We start from the raw sequence: 18,588 nt of genomic DNA on the forward strand, positions 1-18,588 counted from the left end.
CAACCTTCGGCCACTCACTCCGTTTTCTCCGCCTAACCCACCATGCAGGGTTGTTTAAGGGAGTTAAATGAGGAAGTCGAAGAATTGGAAGAAACAAGATTTACCAACTATCAAAGAATGGCAGATGAAGATGATGGACTATATGGAACTTGCTGAACTGACTGGGAGACTCCGAGACCAGAGAGAAGAGAAGGTGGAAGAAGATTGGAAGAAGTTTAAAGAATATTTGAAAAAATATGTTAATATTTAAATTCTAGAATAGCTTTGGAAGTGGATATAGGCTGTAGGGTTAGAAGTAGAAGGTCGTGTATTTTAAAACAGTATTATTTGTAAGTGATAAAATGTGAAGATTTTTATGGTAAAAGTAAGTGTGATTTAAAAAATGGTTAAAAATTATGATATATGTAAACTGCTAAAGATGAGGTAAAATGAAAATCAGATGGGGGGACTTGGGGAAGCTCACTTAACAATGCTTAGAAAAAATAAGGATAAGACAAGAATTTGTTTGTATTGTTTTTTCTGTTTGTGTTGTCTTTTTTAGTTGTGTTATAAAATGAATAAAAAAATGGGGGGTAATGAGGAAGGGGGAGAAACCAGTTCTGTCCCCTCGGAGCTCCATGGAAAACAAGACAGGATATAAAAGCAATAAACGCATTAAGTCAGTGAATAAGATAGGGGCAGAGAAATATGTGGGGTTCTCCCACGCTCCAGGTTATTAAAAAGTACAGCATGTCCCATGAAGAGAGATGCCATTGCAGGCTGGCAGGCCCTGGGGCCTTTCAATGTCCTTTTCCACTCCGTTATTTTACAGCCAGATCCACTGTGACCTCGCTTGGCTGCTTCCAAAAAAGCAGGGGTGGTGCTGTGTGTGTGTGTGTGTGTTTTGCCTGGCTCCCTTCTCGCTGCTTCCTTCTCCTGCCTCGCCACATCCAAAAGCTGCTCATCGGAAAAATGCCACAGTCTTGGCGTCATTCCTCGCAGAGATCCAGCGAGGCGAAGGAAAGGCTCCGTTATAAGGATCCTGAACGGCCGCCGGCCATTCAGGGCGTCAACAACAGCAGTGCCACCCAAAGCAGGGCACCTCATCTGACCCCGGACCGTGGAGGGCACAACGGGTGTGCTTGGCGCCGCACTTTGTGGGGCTCTGGGGTCTCGAACCAGGAACTCACAGGGCTCAGAAGCATGCGCCACCATGGACATGCCACAAGGGGGAGCCGCTCCGTACCTCACAGCCATTATTCTTGGGTCTCAGCCACCATCTATGCAGCTGATAGACCCTGCAGCCGGGCTCTGTGTGACCGAGCCCCAAGTAACCCCTTAAAATCTGACTACACGTATGGATGCACCCAAACAGGAGGCTGGATCCTGCCCCCGGTATATGGAAGACTATGAATGTAATCTAGTAATAGCTCCACCTGAGCAAACAATACAGTATTGGCCTAAATATAAGCCTCACTTTCTTTCTTTTTCCAAATTCCGACCGTGAAAAGTTAAAGCGTGACTTAAATTCGCGACCTTACAAAAATGGGCTTTTACCGCTGCTGAAACAGACATATGCTAAAATGCAACGGGTGTGAGTGCCTGCAGAATTTTAAGGGAGCAGCTTATATTTGGGCATTGTCTTTTTCCCTCCTCATGCCCCTTGAATTTGGGTGCGGCTTATATTCGGGCCAATACGGTATTTGTGCACATGCACACACACACACACTGAAGATTGAACTTATCTTTTTTTGTTTTTCAAAACCTTACTGCAAAGTACCTGAAACTCTGCTGTAAAGACAGGCAAATTCTGCAATTCTGCTTTTCATTTCAAGAGTGGTTTTTCTTCCAAGGGACTGCTATCAAAACTTGAGGTGTATCTCTGCCTGCCCCCCCTCCCCCCTCCTTATAATCATGAGGACCAGAAAGTTGCTTTGTTTAAAGGAAACGAAGTTTTGATTTTCAGTATTCCCTGTCTTGGAGGGCCTACACCGCAGCCATGAAAGTTTTCCATTCCACCCAAGCATGCCCTAATAATAATAATGATAATAATAATTGCACTTATCGCCATAGTGATTTATTTAGGACAACTCAGTAAAATCCAGGCCTTGGCCTCCGTAATAATAAATAATGAAGCAGCCCCATAAACCCTGTGTTGAGCATCGGAAGTTTATGGGCTCTGCCAGGAACAAACTTGCATCAGTTCCAAATTCCATTGGGTTATTGGTGTTTGTGTGTGGCAGGGAAAACAGGCTGGCAGTCCAAAGGGGGAAAAAATATTGTTAACTTTGTTCGAGTACAAGAAGCATCTGCAGTGACTCGATGTAACAGCACATTTTGTTTCAGAAGGAACCATCCCAGAATTCTGGGCACAGTCTCAATGGTGGGAGGAAAGCTTTGACAATTAAACAGAAATTACAGGCCCCTGGTTTGTGTCAGCAACTGGGGGAATGTGTGGCAACCTACCCGCTTCTCCAGCAAAAGACTGGGGCTTTTGGTGGTAGCAGCTACAGGAAAAAAGAGCAAGTTGCCTCAAGGCATAGCTTGTCGGCTGGATAACTGGATGGGGTCAAATCTGAAGACCTTGAGAGCAGAGCTGCTGGATGAGGCCCAACGCCTATTCAGTCCAGCACCCTCTTCTGACAGTGGCCAGAAACAGTGGCGTAGCGTGGGGGTGCAGGGGGGGCCGGCCGCACCGGGCGCAACATCTGGGGGGGGGGGCGCTCGCACTCGCAGCTCTCTGCCCCTACTAAAATCCACGGGTTAGGGGGCGCAAATTACTTGCCTTGCCCCGGGTGCTGACAACCCACGCTACGCCACTGGCCAGAAAGATGCATATGGGAAACCTGTAAACAGGCCAAGAATCCATCAACACCTGTGATTCCCCAAAACTGGTATTCATACTACTTCTGACAGTGATGATAGATTTATCTAATCAGATAAATCTCCGGCCATATACCCCTGCCCAGCGACTGTGCTCATCAGAGTGTTGAATGCTGAGAAGTGTGCTTAGCTTGCACTAGAAACCGGGCTTTTAGTGTTTCAGCTCCAGCCCCCTGGAATCAGTTGGTTCTTGAAAATAGACAAGGAAATCCACTGCATCAATGGCATATTGCAGAATACACTTTGGGGGGGGCTGGGGACTGGAGCGGCCCCCTGTTTTCTGATGAGGAAAGGTTTTCTGACTCCCTAGCCAATGGCAGCGCGCTCTGCTCTGTGGTTGCAGTTTTGCTGCAGCCCAAGAGGAACGGCTTCCTTTGCTGCTGTTATGTACTGAAGTTCTCACCCAGGGCCAGCAGGGGGATACCGTAGATAGTTTTCACTCAGGTCCACATATGCAAATAAGGGATTGAAAGTGACGTTCAGCGATTGGATAGTTACAGAAAGTGGTTACTGTTGCGTTGTAGTGGAGCTCTATATAAGCAGGCTGGCTGAACCCTTCAGTTCAGTTCTGTTCTGGCTTGTGAATAAACAAGAGCTGTCTGAAGAATCGCTGTGTCGTCTGATATGTTCACCCACAACTTAACACCGGCCATATACCCCTGCCCAGCGACTGCTCTTCAGATCGGGCACTGCTGAGAGTGTTGAATGATGAGAAATGTGCTTAGCTTGCACTAGAAACCGGGCTTTTAGTGTTTCCGCTCCAGCCCCCTGGAATCAGTTGGTTTTGAAATTAGACAGGGAAATCCATCACTAACACACTGTTACTGCATCAATGGCATGTTGCAGAATACACTCGGTGGAGCTGGGGCCGGGGACTGGAGCGGCCCCCTGTTTCTGATGCGAAAAGTTGGCTGTCACTGCCCTGGCAGACCCTGTGGGAGAAAGAGAAGCTGCGTTTCACCGACCTGTGGAATGCTTCCGTGTCCTCTCTGCATCTTTGTACAGGGACCCCAAGATATCTCCCATCGATTTGGAGATCCTCATCTCGTGCTGCTTGCTGTTGTTGGGTTGCAGAGACTAAGGGAGGTACGAGAAGAGAGAGTTGTTAGGTTTCAGTCTCCTCCGCAGGGAGAGGTGCTTAAAATATTCCAGGCATATGCATGAGTGCCGAAGCCCAGGGTCAACTGGGACTCAGTCTCCCTGCCCGGAACATAGCTGTCAACTTTTCCCTTGTCTTGTGAGGAATCCTATTTGGAATAAGGGAATTTCCCTTTAAAAATGGGAAACGTTGACAGCTATGGTCCAGAAACATATCGCTGGACCCTAATCTGTAGTGGCTGGTGCCCATGGGAACTGATAGGGCAGAAAGCAGGGAGCCCAACAGTAGGGGGCGCCAGAGCCAACGACAGGCAGAGCCAATGGATTCATTCTTCAGTGAAGAAGAATCCACCACTTTCCAAGGTCAGCTGTTCCACGGTCAAACAGCTTCTACTGTCAGAAGGTTCTTCCTGCCCGATGTTTTATCAGATCCCCCTTTCTTGTAACTTGAACCCATGTTAGAAGGCATCTGAAGGCAGCCCTGCTTAGGGAAGCTTTTAATGTTTAATAGGTTATTGTATTTTAGTGTTTTGTTGGAAGCCGCCCAGAGTGGCTGGGAAAACCCAGCCAGATGGGCGGGTATAAATAATAAATTCTTATTATATTATTATTATGTGGTTGGACTGCAACTCCCATTGTCTCTGACGGAGGGCAGAAGGAGACTGTTGGGAAATGCTTCCTTTACTCTATGGTCTTTACTGGCCCCAAGGCTGAGGAGCCTGAGAGATTTTGCTTTGTCCAAAGTGGCTCAGGAAGGCACACGAGGAGACTTGCTCTCCTTCCAAAAATGCTATTTTCCAGCTTCAAAATACAGTGGTACCCCGGAAGTCAAACGGAATCCATTCTGGAAGTTCGTCTGACTTCCACAACGTTCAAAAACCAAGGCGCGGTTTCCGATTGGCTGCAGGAAGCTTCTGCAGCCAATTGGAAGCCACGTTGGACGTTCGGGTTCTAAAGAACGTTCACAAACCGGAACACGCACTTGTGGGTTTGCGGCGTTTGGGAGCCAAAACGTTCGAGTCGCAAGGCGTTTGTCAACCAAGGTACGACTGTAATGGCAATGGGTGTGGGGCTGTACCCTGGTCAACTGAGGAAGGTGAGAGGGAGACAGAAAGATTCGGTTCTGGTCAGTGGGAACTATAGAGTGCAGGCTTGTGTGGAGAAATATCACACTACCACACAAAGTTCATGCCGCGGGGTTGAATCTAGGGCAGGAACATTCAACAGGTAGATCACTGGACGTCTGTGGAAAATCACTGGTAGATCACGGACTCCCCCCAAAGAAGCCCAAGAACTTCGGCTCCCCTCAAAAAAGCTAAATATTTTAGCTCTACAGCCCATAAAAGGAAGCTCAACAATTTTGACCTGAACCCCCCAAAAGGGGGTAGATCACTGCGGGTTTTTAACTCTGTGAGTAGATCGCAGTCTCTTGGGAGTTGGCCACCCCTGATCTAGGGAATCCAAAGGGAAATCTGTCTAGTTAAGCTGAAGAATTAATCACAATAGCCTTTTTGTCAACTGGGCACCCTTCAGATGTCTGGAACTACAACTCCCATCCGCCCCAGGCTGAAAAAGTCCCCACCACAACCACTCCCACCTTAGTCTAGGTGAATCCTTGGTCTGATCCTGCAAGGGGACACTTATCTCCTTATCCCAAATACCAAGTAGGCTGGGTTTTGCTAGATGCTAACAGGACGGCAATTGCACTGTTCAGGGGCTGTTCAGACAATGGGGTGGAGAAAAACGAACTCCAAAGCAGAGCTGAGTGAACAAAAAAACCCCTGAAACGACCAGATGCCAGTTCTAACGTGTCCCTTGTGACACATTCGCCACCTGATACATCATTAAAACACGCAAGAGCGTTTTGACTCCCTGGGACAAGAGCATCGCGTTTTGTAAGGGTAAAGGGACCCCTGACCGTTAGGTCCAGTCGTGACCGACTCTGGGGTTGCGGCGCTCATCTCGCTTTATTGGCCGAGGGAGCCGGCGTACAGCTTCCGGGTCATGTGGCCAGCAGGACTAAGCCGCTTCTGGCGAACCAGAGCAGCACATGGAAACGCCGTTTACCTTCCCGCCAGAGCGGCACCTATTTATCTACTTGCACTTTGATGTGCTTTCGAACTGCTAGGTTGGCAGGAGCAGGGACCGAGCAACGGGAGCTCACCCCGTCGCGGGGATTCAAACCGCCGACCTTCTGATTCGCAAGTTCTAGGCTCTGTGGTTTAACCCACAGCGCCACCCGCATCCCCACCGCATTTTGCTTTGTACACAAATGGAAGGAGGAAGGGGTGGTTGGGGAAAGCGCAGCCGCTCTCTCACGTTTGTTTTCTTTGCCGTTTTCACAAACACTTTTAGGCTCTTCAGAGAAGGGCTGAGGTCCAAGTGTTCCACTGCCCGGTCCAAGTCTTCCTGGGATTTCAGGGGAATCAGGAGCTGGGAAAAGATTGAACAAACACCGTTGTTGCAGCTGAGGTACAAACAAAGGAAGCCAGAGAGCAGCCAGGGGCTTGGGAACTGGCGGGAAGGTGGGCAGTTGGACCTGGGGCACAGCAAAAGGAACCCGAGGCCCCCGGCAGAAAATAGCAGCCAAACATCTGGGGGCTTTGACCTTTTCTTCCAAGATAGCATCCCCCCGGAGGAATCGGATAAAAGTTATCAAAACAACGGCCTTTTGAAAGGGAAGGTGCAGAAGCGCCGCTGGCTCCGCTGGAGGGAAGACCTGTGTGGAAAAAGTAAATAAAACACTCCGGAGACTTGGATCCGACTTGCAAAATGCTACCCACCAAGAGAGGGACACATAAACTGCAAACGCAGCATCCAGCTGCTCTTGCGTAGTTTGTCGGTTTGAAAACAAGACAGGCGTGCTTCTTAAAGGCAGCTGCTTCTGAACGCTGGGCTGCAGGGAGAGAACTCTTAGCATGCCCAGAGAATTAAATTAGTTATTGAATTCATCAGATAATTACAGGTTTCCCTGCAAGCCCTGAGTGTCGAACCACTAAGGAAGCTGCTCATTGTGTCTCTGCATGATTCCCTGTTCTGGGTTTTGTTTCGTTCCAGGTTTGTTCAGACGAGTGACTGATTTAGAAAGGGAAAAAAAGAAATGGGCTCCTCTGAGAGCAAGGTAGAAGAGTACTTATTTTGGATATAAAAGCTGCTCCAATTTCAATTCAGAAAACAGCGTGCTTTAGCTATCCAGTCGTGGAGGCACAGATTTCATTTGCGCTTATTATTGTTAGGAAAACTTACATCTGTCTAAAATAAACACCGACGGCAGCTCACAATATAATTTAAAAACAGATCAGTCCACAAAGAGGCAAAGCTAACATGCAATTTAAAAACACCAGGGAGAGCAGCTAAAAATTTGTAGAGTGTAATAAAAACCACTGAGAAGGGCCTCTCCAATGTCCCAACCAATTGTATTTCTGCTGTTGAGACTGGGGTTCGAATCAGGTCCTCTTTTGCACTTCCCAGACTAATATAAGGATCAGAACTTAATTAAAGAGAGGCCTCATAAATGTTCAGAATATGAAGCCAGGCCTTTGGCTGACTGACATGCAATGCCCTTTTAAATGTGTTGGGGGGGGGGGAGGGTATTGTTTTGCCTCTGGTTTTACTTTTATTACGTATTTTGTGTTCTTATTCTGCATTTTAATGTTTAGGAGCACCCTGTGATTTTCGGACGAAGAGCCGTATACAAATTTAATAAAGAAAGAGAACAACAATTATCCTTAAGATTTCGCACTTCTTCATAATTTGCGATGAAGTTCTCTGCTCAAAAAAAGGTACTGCGATGCTTTAAAATACATTTATAATTGTGTGGATGGAGATGATGTATGTTTTCAAGCATGTGCTTCGTAATAAAATATTTTTTTAAAAAAACACAAATTGTGTGTGGATTTCTTTTTTTTCTTTTTTTTGAGAACAAAATCCACAGGTAATGCCAAAATGGGGCAGAACAGACTTATGAATATGCATATGTGAAAGTAACATGAAGTTAGTTTTGTGAACAATGGGAATAATCCACCCATTCCAACTTTGTATTTGAACATTTCCCCACCCCTAATCAGTCTGGCCTGGAATTTGGACCTGAACTTTGGGGGCAGTTCCCTGGCAGCCCCCTAACCTCACCCCCCATCCTCCACCCCCAAACCTACACAGGCCTTCCAAAAAACTGCCTCCGACTGGAATAAAATGTCCTACGGACTTAGGAGCCTCTCCACCAATGTTCCATGTGGTCCCGTGCCAGGTTATCGAGACGCCAAAAAAAGAGACACCGTGTTTGAAAACTTCTGCCTGTGGTCCTTTTGCCTAATTGTTTGTGTCTAGCAAGAAGGTTTTCTGCCTCGCTTTGCCAACGAGGCTGCTCTTTACATGAAAGTTCCCTACCAGACACGGACCTAAATATAGACACACGTAAACCAGAGAGAGAGAGAGAGAGAGAGAGAGAGAGAGAGAGAGAGTTGGCAGGTTGCAGGCTCAGGAAATGGAGCAGAGCTTTCTTACAGCCGGTAAAACTGAACAGCTAAGTTGATGAGCCAGGGAGAAGGGGGGGGGGCACAATTTGCTGCATGCTGATTCATCACCTCGCTAAGCTTCTCAAGGTTTGAGCCTGTGAGGGTGAAGAAGACAGGTGTAGGATATTAAGAATGGTGGAGGTGTCTTGGCCATCGTGCTGCTGCTCCCATGCAAAAACACATGTTTTTCAGCCTGAGAGTAAGAAAGAAAGCAGGTTGCGGGGAGTTCCGCAGGTTTCCAAGTGAGATTTACATTGAACTGGGGGGAGGGTGGCTGGGGAGCGGGGAGCCTACCTGAGATAACAATAAAAGCACCTTGAAAACAATTTGGATTAGATGATGCAACTCTATTGACAATTCCAGCACAGATGCAAACAGGGGAAGATCTCCACATAATGATTAAAGGTAAAGGTACCCCTGACCGTTAGGTCCAGTCGTGGCTGACTCTGGGGTTGCGGCGCTCATCTCGCTTTATTGGCTGAAGGAGCCAGCGTACAGCTTCCGGGTCATGTGGCCAGCATGACTAAGTCGCTATTGGTGAAACCAGAGCAGCGCACGGAAACGCCATTGACCTTCCCGCCGGAGCGGTACCTATTTATCTACTTGCACTTTGACGTGCTTTCGAACTGCTAGGTTGGCAGGAGCAGGGACCAAGCAACGGGAGCTCACCCTGTCACAGGGCTTCGAATCGCCAACCTTTTGATCGGCAAACCCTAGGCTCTGTGGTTTAACCCACAGCGCCACCTGCGTAATGATTATTAAGTTTCTGTACCGCCCTTCACCTGAAGATCCCAGGGCAGTTCACAATAGAAAGACACAAAAATACATACCATAATAACAAAGAAAAACAAAAATGCCCACTCTCCACAACACACACAATTTAAAAGGCCAGATAAGTTTAATGAGCCAAAAGCCTGGGAGAATAGAGAGAAGCCTGGCGCCTAAAGCTACGTAACAAGGGTGTAAAATTATTATTATTTATTTATTGTTCCTGTTCCTGTTGTTGTTGATGTTGTTGTTGTTATATTTATATCTTGCCCATCTGGGTTTGTTGGAAGGTATTTGGTAGGTGCTGAAAGAACAGCAGAGGTGGAACTTGTCTAATATTTAAGGGGAAGGTGCCACAGCGCTAAATGCCCAATTGCTAAATTGTGCAGAAAGGGTCTCCTATTCAGGTGACATTTGCAAGCCTCTCCCCAGGCAGAAAGCAAAGCCAGGAGAGTGTGCTTCCCTGGTGCTCGGCTACATCAATGCAGAATATGGCTCCTGTAGCTTCCTGTAATGGTTATATGGGGTTGCTCGTGCGTAAGTTGCCGCCACTCCTGCCTAGGTAGCCTGGTTAAACCTTTCCTGGCTGGACAGCCCTTCACTTTGTGGCTGTTCAGTCACTAGCAGAATCCGTCAGTGGGCGTTTCTTGAACTTCTTCCAGCAAAGAAGTTCTTTGACGCCAAGTCTCCGCCTACTTTCCCTGCGCGGAAGCCTTCTGCGCAAGGAGGGTGTGGGTAGCGGAGGACCTGTGCTCTCCCTGCTGGTCTCCAGCGAAGAGTCCTGGAGCCCTCTCTCCGATTCCCCCATCCTCCCCCCTTTATCCCTGGTGTTATGCTGATTTCCTTCCCCAGCTGCTGAGTCCCCTCTCTCCCTGCTTGGCCCTTCTCCGGCATCGCTTGGGAGCCCTGCCTCCACTTCTGGCTCCAATGTCAGTTCCCTGACACTTCCTTAAGAGCAAGGGTTAATTAAGCAGTTCATCATTATTGTTTATTAAATTTGTTAGCCACTCTTTATCCTGCCCAGGGCAACCCAAAGCAACCTGCAACCAAATTAATAGACTCATTAAATATTAGGTGCAAGGAAAGCTTTGGCAGGTGTCATGAATGGCTGGGAAAAGCCTTTGCGCCCAGTTCTTAATTTATACTTAACAAGATATAAAATGTAAAAGGTAAAGGAGCCTTGGATGTTGTTGCTGTTTAGTCGTTTAGTCGTGTCCAACTCTTCATGACCCCATGGACCAGAGCCCGCCAAGCACTCCTGTCTTCCACTGCCTCCCGCAGTTTGGTCAAACTCATGCTGGTAGCTTCAACAACACTGTCCAACCATCTCGTCCTCTGTCGTCCCCTTCTCCTTGTGCCCTCCATCTTTCCCAGCATCAGGGTCTTTTCCAGGGAGTCTTCTCTTCTCATTAAGAGTATTAGAGCCTCAGCTTCAGGATCTGTCCTTCCAGTGAGCACTCAGGGCTGATTTCCTTCAGAATGGATAGGTTTGATCTTGCACTCCTGGGTGGTTACGTCCAGTCAAAGGTGAGTATGGGGTTGTGGTGCTCATCTCGCTTCCAGGCCAAAGGAGCCGGCGTTTGTCTGCAGGCAGCTTTCCGGGTCATGTGGCAGGCAGAACTAAACCGCTTCTGGCGCAACGGGACACCCGACGGAAACCAGAGTGTACGGAAATGCCATTTACCTTCCCGTCACAGCGGTACCTATTTATCTACTTGCACGGGCGAATCTGGTCTGGGACCATAATAAAATTCATTTCATACTTGCACTGGGATGTTTTTGAACTGCTAGGTTGGCAGGAGCTGGGACAGAGCAGCAGGAGCTCATCCCATCGCACAGATTCAAACCGCCGACCTTCTGATCTGCAAGCCCAAGAGGCTCAGTGGTTTAGGCCAAAGCGCCACCCACTCCCTAACAACATATATATACAGTTTAATTAAAAAAAAACAAAAACCAGCCAACAAGCTCTAGGGAATCTTTCTTAGTTTGCTGTAACCCGCCTTGCAGAGAGGAGGTTGTTTTAAGCACACACACACAAGCAAGCAAAGAAACCAACCTCATTGTTGGCGTATTGCAAGTCCATCATCTGCCCAAAAGCGTCCATGGCTTTCTGCAGAACTTCTTTGAACTTAACTGGCCTCTGGAACTGCATAATCCTGCAAGGAAATAATAGGCATTTTGTTATTTAAAGCGCCGCTCTGCCTCTGCTCAGTAATGTGGGGCAGCAGTACATTCTTCCATTGCTTTCACTTCTGAAAAGCAAATACATATAACAACATTGCATGCAATTAAATTAAACTCAATCAGTTTTAAACAAATTAGCATATTGTTAGTACGGGTTACTCCTTTTGGTTTGAAGGATCCTAAAGGACAGGCAGTTTCTCTCTGTACGTGTGAAACAATTAATGGAACGGAGGACTGTGGGCTTTATACGATTTAACGAAGCACAATGACACACATCAGTCTTCATGGAGCCAGGGAAGGTAATAATAATAATAATAATAATAATAATAATAATAATAATAATAATATATTTATATCCCATCCTCCCCAGCCAAAGCCGGGCTCAGAGCGGCTAACAACAGTAAAAATAGCACAATTTACATAAAATCACAGTCAGTTAATTAAAATACATTCTACCTTTTCTCTCCATCGTGGTCAAATTTGATCCTGGCATTCCGCAACTGAGGAACGAAAAGAGATAGAAACCCATTAGCTACAGAGCCGATGCAGCGTAGTGGCAAAAAAAACCTGGGCTAGACAAATCTGGAAGCCCCAGATCCAAATCTCTGCTTTATGGTGCTCTCACTAGATGGTTTTAAGTGAGCCGACTTCGGCCTCAGTCTGCCTCCCCTCCATCTGCAAAATGGGGGGAATAATAGCAAGCTGTCCTGCTGGGTTGCTAAGAAGCTCCAAGAAGGAGAAAGTACACCAAACACTTTGAACGTTCTCTGAAGCAGGGATGGGGAACCTCTGGCCCATTAGACAAAGCTTGACTCCAACTCCCATCAACCTCTGCCAGAATGGCCAATGTTTAGGGATGAAGGGAGCCACAGTCCAAGAAAACTTAGAGGCCCAACACAGAAGAAAACTGCTCTAGGTGTTATTGGAGTCTAACCCCCCATTGGGAAAAGAGGACGACAAGGCTGTACAGTGGTACCTCGGGTTACATACGCTTCAGGTTACATCCGCTTCAGGTTACAGACTCCGCTAACCCAGAAATATTACCTCGGGTTAAGAACTTTGCTTCAGGATGAGAACAAAAATCGTGTTCTGGCGGCGCGGCAGCAGCAGGAGGCCCCATTAGCTAAAGTCGTGTGCTTTAGGTTAAGAACAGTTTCAGGTTAAGAATGGACCTCCGGAACAAATTAAGTTCTTAACCCGAGGTACCACTGTATATTGTCTCCCTGCTTATTTAACTTATATGCAGAATTCATCATGCGAAAGGCTGGGCTGGATGAATCCCAAGCCGGAATTAAGATTGCCGGAAGAAATATCAACAACCCCAGATATGCAGATGACACAACTTTGATGGGAGAAAGTGAGGAGGAATTAAAGAATGTTTTAATGATGGTGAATGAGGAGATTGCAAAATATGGTCTGAAGCTCAACATCAAAAAAACAAAGATCATGGCCACTGGTCCACCACCTCCTGGCAAATAGAAGGGGAAGAAATGGAGGCAGTGAGAGATTTTACTTTCTTGGGCTCCATGATCACTGCAGATGGTGACAGCAGTCATGAAATTAAAAGACGCCTGCTTCTTGGGAGAAAAGCAATGACAAACCTAGACAGCATCTTAAAAAGCAGAGACATCACCTTGCCGACAAAGGTCCGTATAGTTAAAGCTATGGTTTTCCCAGTAGTGATGTATGGAAGTGAGAGCTGGACCATCGCCGAAGAATTGATGCTTATGAATTACTGTGCTGGAGGAGACTCTTGAGAGTCCCATGGACTGCAAGAAGATCAAACCTCACCAAAAAGACCCCGATGCTGGGAAAGATGGAGACCACAAGGAGAAGGGGACGACAGAGGACGAGATAGTTGGACAGTGTTCTCGAAGCTACCAGCATGATTTTGACCAAACTGCGGGAGGCAGTGGAAGACAGGAGTGCCTGGCGTGCTCTGGTCCAGGCGGTCACAAAGAGTCGGACACGACTAAACGACTAAACAACAACAACCCACCATCAGCCCCAGGTGGTTCAGCCAATGTCTAGATGATGATGAGCGTTGTAGCTTCAACAACATCTGCAGTTCACACCAACACTCCATACCAGAAGGGTACTTTGTTGGAGATCTGGCCCTGGCAGAGGTTGCAGGGGAACGGTGCCAAGCGCCAGGCAAGCCAGCCGAACAAGGTCAGCTGGCTGTGTCTGTTGTGACAGGTCGCAAGTGGTAACAGGCCCATTCTGGACCAGAGATCTCTTTGCCGGGCTTCCAGAAAAGAGTTCTAGAGTTCTAGAAGGAGCAGATAGCCAAAGTTTGTAAGCCTTAAGACAGGCTTCCTCAAATTCGGCCCTCCAGATGTTTTAAGAGTACAATTCCCATCATCCCTGACCATTGGTCCTGCTAGCTAGAGATCTTGGGAGTTGTAGGTGGAAAAAAATCTGGAGGGCCGAGATTGAGGAAGCCTGCCTTAAGAGCATAGCTGTCAGCTTACAGATTTGATAATAAGGGACCAGCAGCCACAAAAATAAGGGTTCAGCAGCCAAAATAAGGGATCAACAATTACTTTGATAAAATAAATATTTTGTTGCATGCAAATGGATTTAGATACCTATTAGGTCCATAAATTACCATATAGCATATATTCAACACAAAAAAACAGCAACAATTTGTTGTTGACAAAGCACAGCTGGACATAGAAAGGGCCCCATTACCTTCAGTAGCTTATTTAAGGGACATCATCAATAAGGGACAGCAGCGGGACATGGGACTGTCCCGCCAAATAAGGGACACTTGACAGCTATGCTTAAGAGATGGACGTTGGGAAGGCCATAGGGGCACAGGAAACTTGGCTAGTTTGCCTATTCTGCTTTCCAGAGATGGGAATGCTTCTGCGAGCGATTCCTGGGCCTTAATGCGAGTGGAAAGCTTACATACTACAAATGGATGGCAGTCCTGGTTTCCCAACACACCCTAGAGTTGCAGTCCTGCAGTCCTGGGGTTTTTGCCCCTCCACTTCATAGGCACAGGCAGTTGGGTATGTGTCAATTTCGGCTTCTCTTGGTTTCTCATCTTTTCTAGACTTAAACTCAGTTCAGTTCTCCACACGTCTGCATCAGTTCACAATTCTTTTTTTTAAAAGTCCTCATGAAAATTCATCGGCATTTTAGTGCAAATTTCTTCTAATATGCAATTCCCACCCCCTTGCAATTTATCCTAATATACATTTTTTTTTGTACAGCAATTTCCCCTGATGTAATGCAACTTGGTACGTTTATTTTTAAATGCACATGTGTTCATGCATATTTTATATTATTTAAAAACTGCATATATTCCTTGATTGTGGCAAAACTTCTAAGTCATGGGTAGGCAAACTAAGGCCAGATCCGGCTCGCGGACAGTCCGGGAATCAGTATGTTTTTACATGAGTAGAACGTGTCCTTTTATTTAAAATGCATCTCTGGGTTATTTGTGGGGCATAGGAATTCGTTCATTCCCCCTCCCCCCAAAAATATAGTCCAGCTCCCCACAAGGTCTGAGGGACAGTGGACCGGCCCCCTGCTGAAAAAGTTTGCTGACCCCTGTTCTAAGTGTTTTACAAGCAATTACCCTAGTACAGTGGTGCCCCGCAAGACGGAAAACCCGCTAGACGAAAGGGTTTTCCGTTTTGGAGGCGCTTTGCAAAATGAATTTCCCTATGGGCTTGCTTCGCAAGACGAAAATGTCTTGCGAGTTCCTGCGGGTTCCCCCCCTTTCCCCCCCTTTCCCTAAGCCGCTAAGCCGTTTATCAGCTGATCCGCTGATAAGCCGCTTAACAGCTGATCACTAAAAGCCGCTAAACCGCTAATAGCGCTAATCTGCTAAGCTGTCAATGGGCTTGCTTCGCAAGACGAAAAAACCGCTATACAAAGAGCCTCACGAAATGGATTAATTTCATCTTGCGAGGCACCACTGTAAATGGGTATTTTCGTGGACATTACACGGCTAGAGAAATGCACTGCAAATTTCGAAGCAGTGGCTGAGTTTGGGTTTCTGTGACGCTTCAGAAAGTATGGATTTGGTAGGTTCACCTTTCAACACAAATGGGACTGAATTTCCCCCACATCCCTAGCAAGCGTACACATTCCTTGTGGCCTGAAACCAAGCAGCAAAGCCCATTGGTTGGAGGGCCCCACTATTAATAGATTTTTCAGAAATAAATAAATACAAAAATAAATTACAGCGTCATCTCTCTCCTCCCTTCCTTTCTTTTCTGGGTGGGAAAAAAATGTATTCCCTACCCTGGATAAAGCAGGCCTTGGAAAAATCAGCCACACGTTGCTTTCTATCAAATAAGGAGAATTCCTAGATGGGCGAGTGGGGTGACGTCTCTTCCTGAAAACTCTCCTTATCTTTTACTCATACTTTGCCCAGAGCGCAGTTGGCAGTTTCCATGCTCCCATCCTACACTTCATCAGGGTTTTGAAGAACTTGAAAACTGCCACTATTTTGTGACATTCTGGTTACGGATACAGCTTTTAAAAAGAAAAAAACCTACAAGGAGGGTGGCAGCACCAGAGCGGGGCCTTCTCTGCTGTGGCTCCCTGTCTGTGGAATGCTCTCCCCAAGGACGTTCGCCTGGTGCCTTCATTATACACCTTTAAGCGCCCGGCAAAAATGTTCCTTTTTAACCAGGCCTTAGGTTGATCTGATTTACCGTATTTTTCGCTCTATAGGATGCACCGGACGATAAGACACACCTAGTTTTGGGGGGAGGAAACAAGAAGAAGAAAATTCTGAACCCCAGAAGCCAGAACAGCAAGAGGGATCTGGCTTCTGGGATAGCCTCTCGCTGTTCTGGCTTTGGGGACAGCCTTTGAAGCATCCGCAGGGCAGCGGGGTGAAGGCTTTGCGCAGCTAATCCCAAGCTAGAACAGCGAGACGGAGCACTGCGCAGCACTCCGTCTCCCTGTTCTGGCTTTGGGCTTAGCCGCGCAGCCTGCATTCACTCTATAGGATGCACACACAGTACGTCCTATAGAGCGAAAAATACGGTACATCCTATGCCCTCGTTTTGGGGGGGGGTGATTGGGTTGTTGTTTTTATTTCAATTATTTATTTTGTGGTTTTATACATTGGTACTTCGGAAGTCAAACAGAATCCGTTCTGGAAGTCCGTTCGACTTGCAAAACTTTCGGAAACCAAGCGCAGCGTTGGGACATTTGGGTTCCAAAGAACATTCGCAAACCGAAACACTCACTTCCATAGCTGTCAACGTTTCCCTTTTTTTAAGGGAAATTCCCTTATTCCGAATAGGATTCCTCGCAAGAAAAGAGAAACGTTGACAGCTATGCTTCTAGGTTTGCACCATTCGGGAGCCAAAACGTTTGACTCGCAAGGCGTTTGGGATCCAAGGTACGACTGTATCTTGATTTTATTCTGTGACCCGCCCTGAGACCCCCGGCTTTAAGGCAGTATAGAAATAATAATAATAATAATAATAATAATAATAATAATAATAATAATACACACACACAAACTTGTATTCAGATGGTTCCCTCCCCATCTCTCTGCTCACGAGTCACATGGCCTCCCTGATCCTGGCTGCAAAATGCAAAAGGGGCAACAGAGGACTCTGCTTTCTGCTGAGTCAGATCATTGGTCCATTTAGCTCAATATTGTCTTCACTGACTGCCAGCAGCTCTCCAGGGTTCCAGGCAGGAGTCTCTCTCAGTCTTACCTGGAGACGCCGGGGACTGAACCTGAGACCTCCTAGATATAAGGCAGAGCCTCTACCTCTGAGCTACAGCCCTCCCCATGCAAATCGTATGTCCTGGAAGTGTCCTACAGAATTCTGAAGTTTTATGCAATGAGCGCCGTTTGCTTCGCTGAGCAAGAGAGCTTTGAGCTCCCACCCCCGCCCGCAAGACTCGACGCTGTTTCTGCTGACCAGAACAACTCTGTTTAGGAACAACGTGTTGCTGGAAATCGCCAGAGCACTTGTTTAAAACAGCCCCAGAAGAGCCCCAGAAGAGAGGGGGAAATAATGACTGCATCCTTCTTCTCCGGAATGAAACAATAACAACAACAGTGACCTCCTCTGGACGAGGGCCAAAGAAAACACACCAGCCGCCTCTCACATAACAGCACTTGGCTGGCGAGGAGAGAAATGCGAGAGAGCCAGATGCAAAAGAAGGGGGGGTGGAGAGAAAAGATTTGCAGGATTTCGACTTCCCCTGCACTCAAGTGTCGCTCGCTAGGAAAACAACTATTTGAGAAAAAGGGGCCCAAAGATCAACTTCATTTGAAACGGGTGGATTCGAGGATAAATGCGAGGATGGGAATATGTGGTTTTGTATATAGAGACGTCCAATTTTATGTAAGGGATGCAGGTGGCGCCGTGGGTTAAACCACAGAGCCTAGGGTTTGCCGATCAGAAGGTCGGTGGTTCGAATCCCCACAACGGGGTGAGCTCCCATTGCTCGGTCCCTGCTCCTGCCAACCTAGCAGTTTGAAAGCAAGTCAAAGTGCAAGTAGATAAATAGGTACCACTCCAGCGGGAAGGCAAACAGTGTTTCCGTGCGCTCTGGTTTCCGTCACGGTGTTCCATTGCGCCAGAAGCAGTTTAGTCATACCGGCCACATGACCCAGAAAGCTGTCTGTGGACAAACGCCGGCTCCCTCGGCTTGAAATAGATAAATAGGTACCGCTCCGGCGGGAAGGTAAACGGCGTTTCCGTGCGCTGCTCTGGTTTGCCAGAAGCGGCTTAGTCATGCTGGCCACATGACCCGGAAGCTGTACGCCAGCTCCCTCGGCCAATAAAGCGAAATGAGCGCCGCAACCCCAGAGTCGTCCGCGACTAGACCTAATGGTCAGGGGTCCCTTTACTTTTAACTTTAACTTTAGCTTTATGTGCATGGACTTAAGACGTAAGAAGTCACACCCATTGATCTGGCCACCTTGGCCTTTGACCCCACCAGGGCTGGCCCACCAAAGCAGCTGCCTCGGGCGGCGGAATACCATGGGGCAATGCCCAGCTCCCCCAGTGGGGTCATTTGGCAGCTATACTGCAAGCGCTCCCTGAGATCTTGCTGGAAGCCACCGCCATTGCTGACCCCATTAAGCAAGACATTGACGGCGGAAGCGGGGAGGGAATGCAACAGCGCCGTCGCATTTTGTCTCGGGCTGTGAAATGGGTCAGGA

At 47.3% G+C, this 18,588-nt stretch overlaps 1 protein-coding gene across 1 annotated transcript in view; it reads right to left on the bottom strand.

Moving 5' to 3' along the window:
* LOC309325943 (mitogen-activated protein kinase kinase kinase 3-like) overlaps positions 1–18,588 on the bottom strand; it is a 105,458-nt gene that overhangs the window by 24,134 nt on the left and 62,736 nt on the right. Inside the window, exons 4-7 of the mRNA XM_081834351.1 lie at positions 11,883–11,926; positions 11,299–11,398; positions 6,280–6,393; positions 3,828–3,939 (exon numbers count right to left, since the gene is read on the bottom strand). Coding sequence (XP_081690477.1) covers positions 3,828–3,939; positions 6,280–6,393; positions 11,299–11,398; positions 11,883–11,926 — 370 coding nt within the window. The remainder of the gene's footprint in view (positions 1–3,827; positions 3,940–6,279; positions 6,394–11,298; positions 11,399–11,882; positions 11,927–18,588) is intronic.

This window comes from Podarcis erhardii (assembly GCF_964252035.2).
Source record: "Podarcis erhardii genome assembly, chromosome: 12".
NCBI lineage: Eukaryota > Metazoa > Chordata > Lepidosauria > Squamata > Lacertidae > Podarcis > Podarcis erhardii.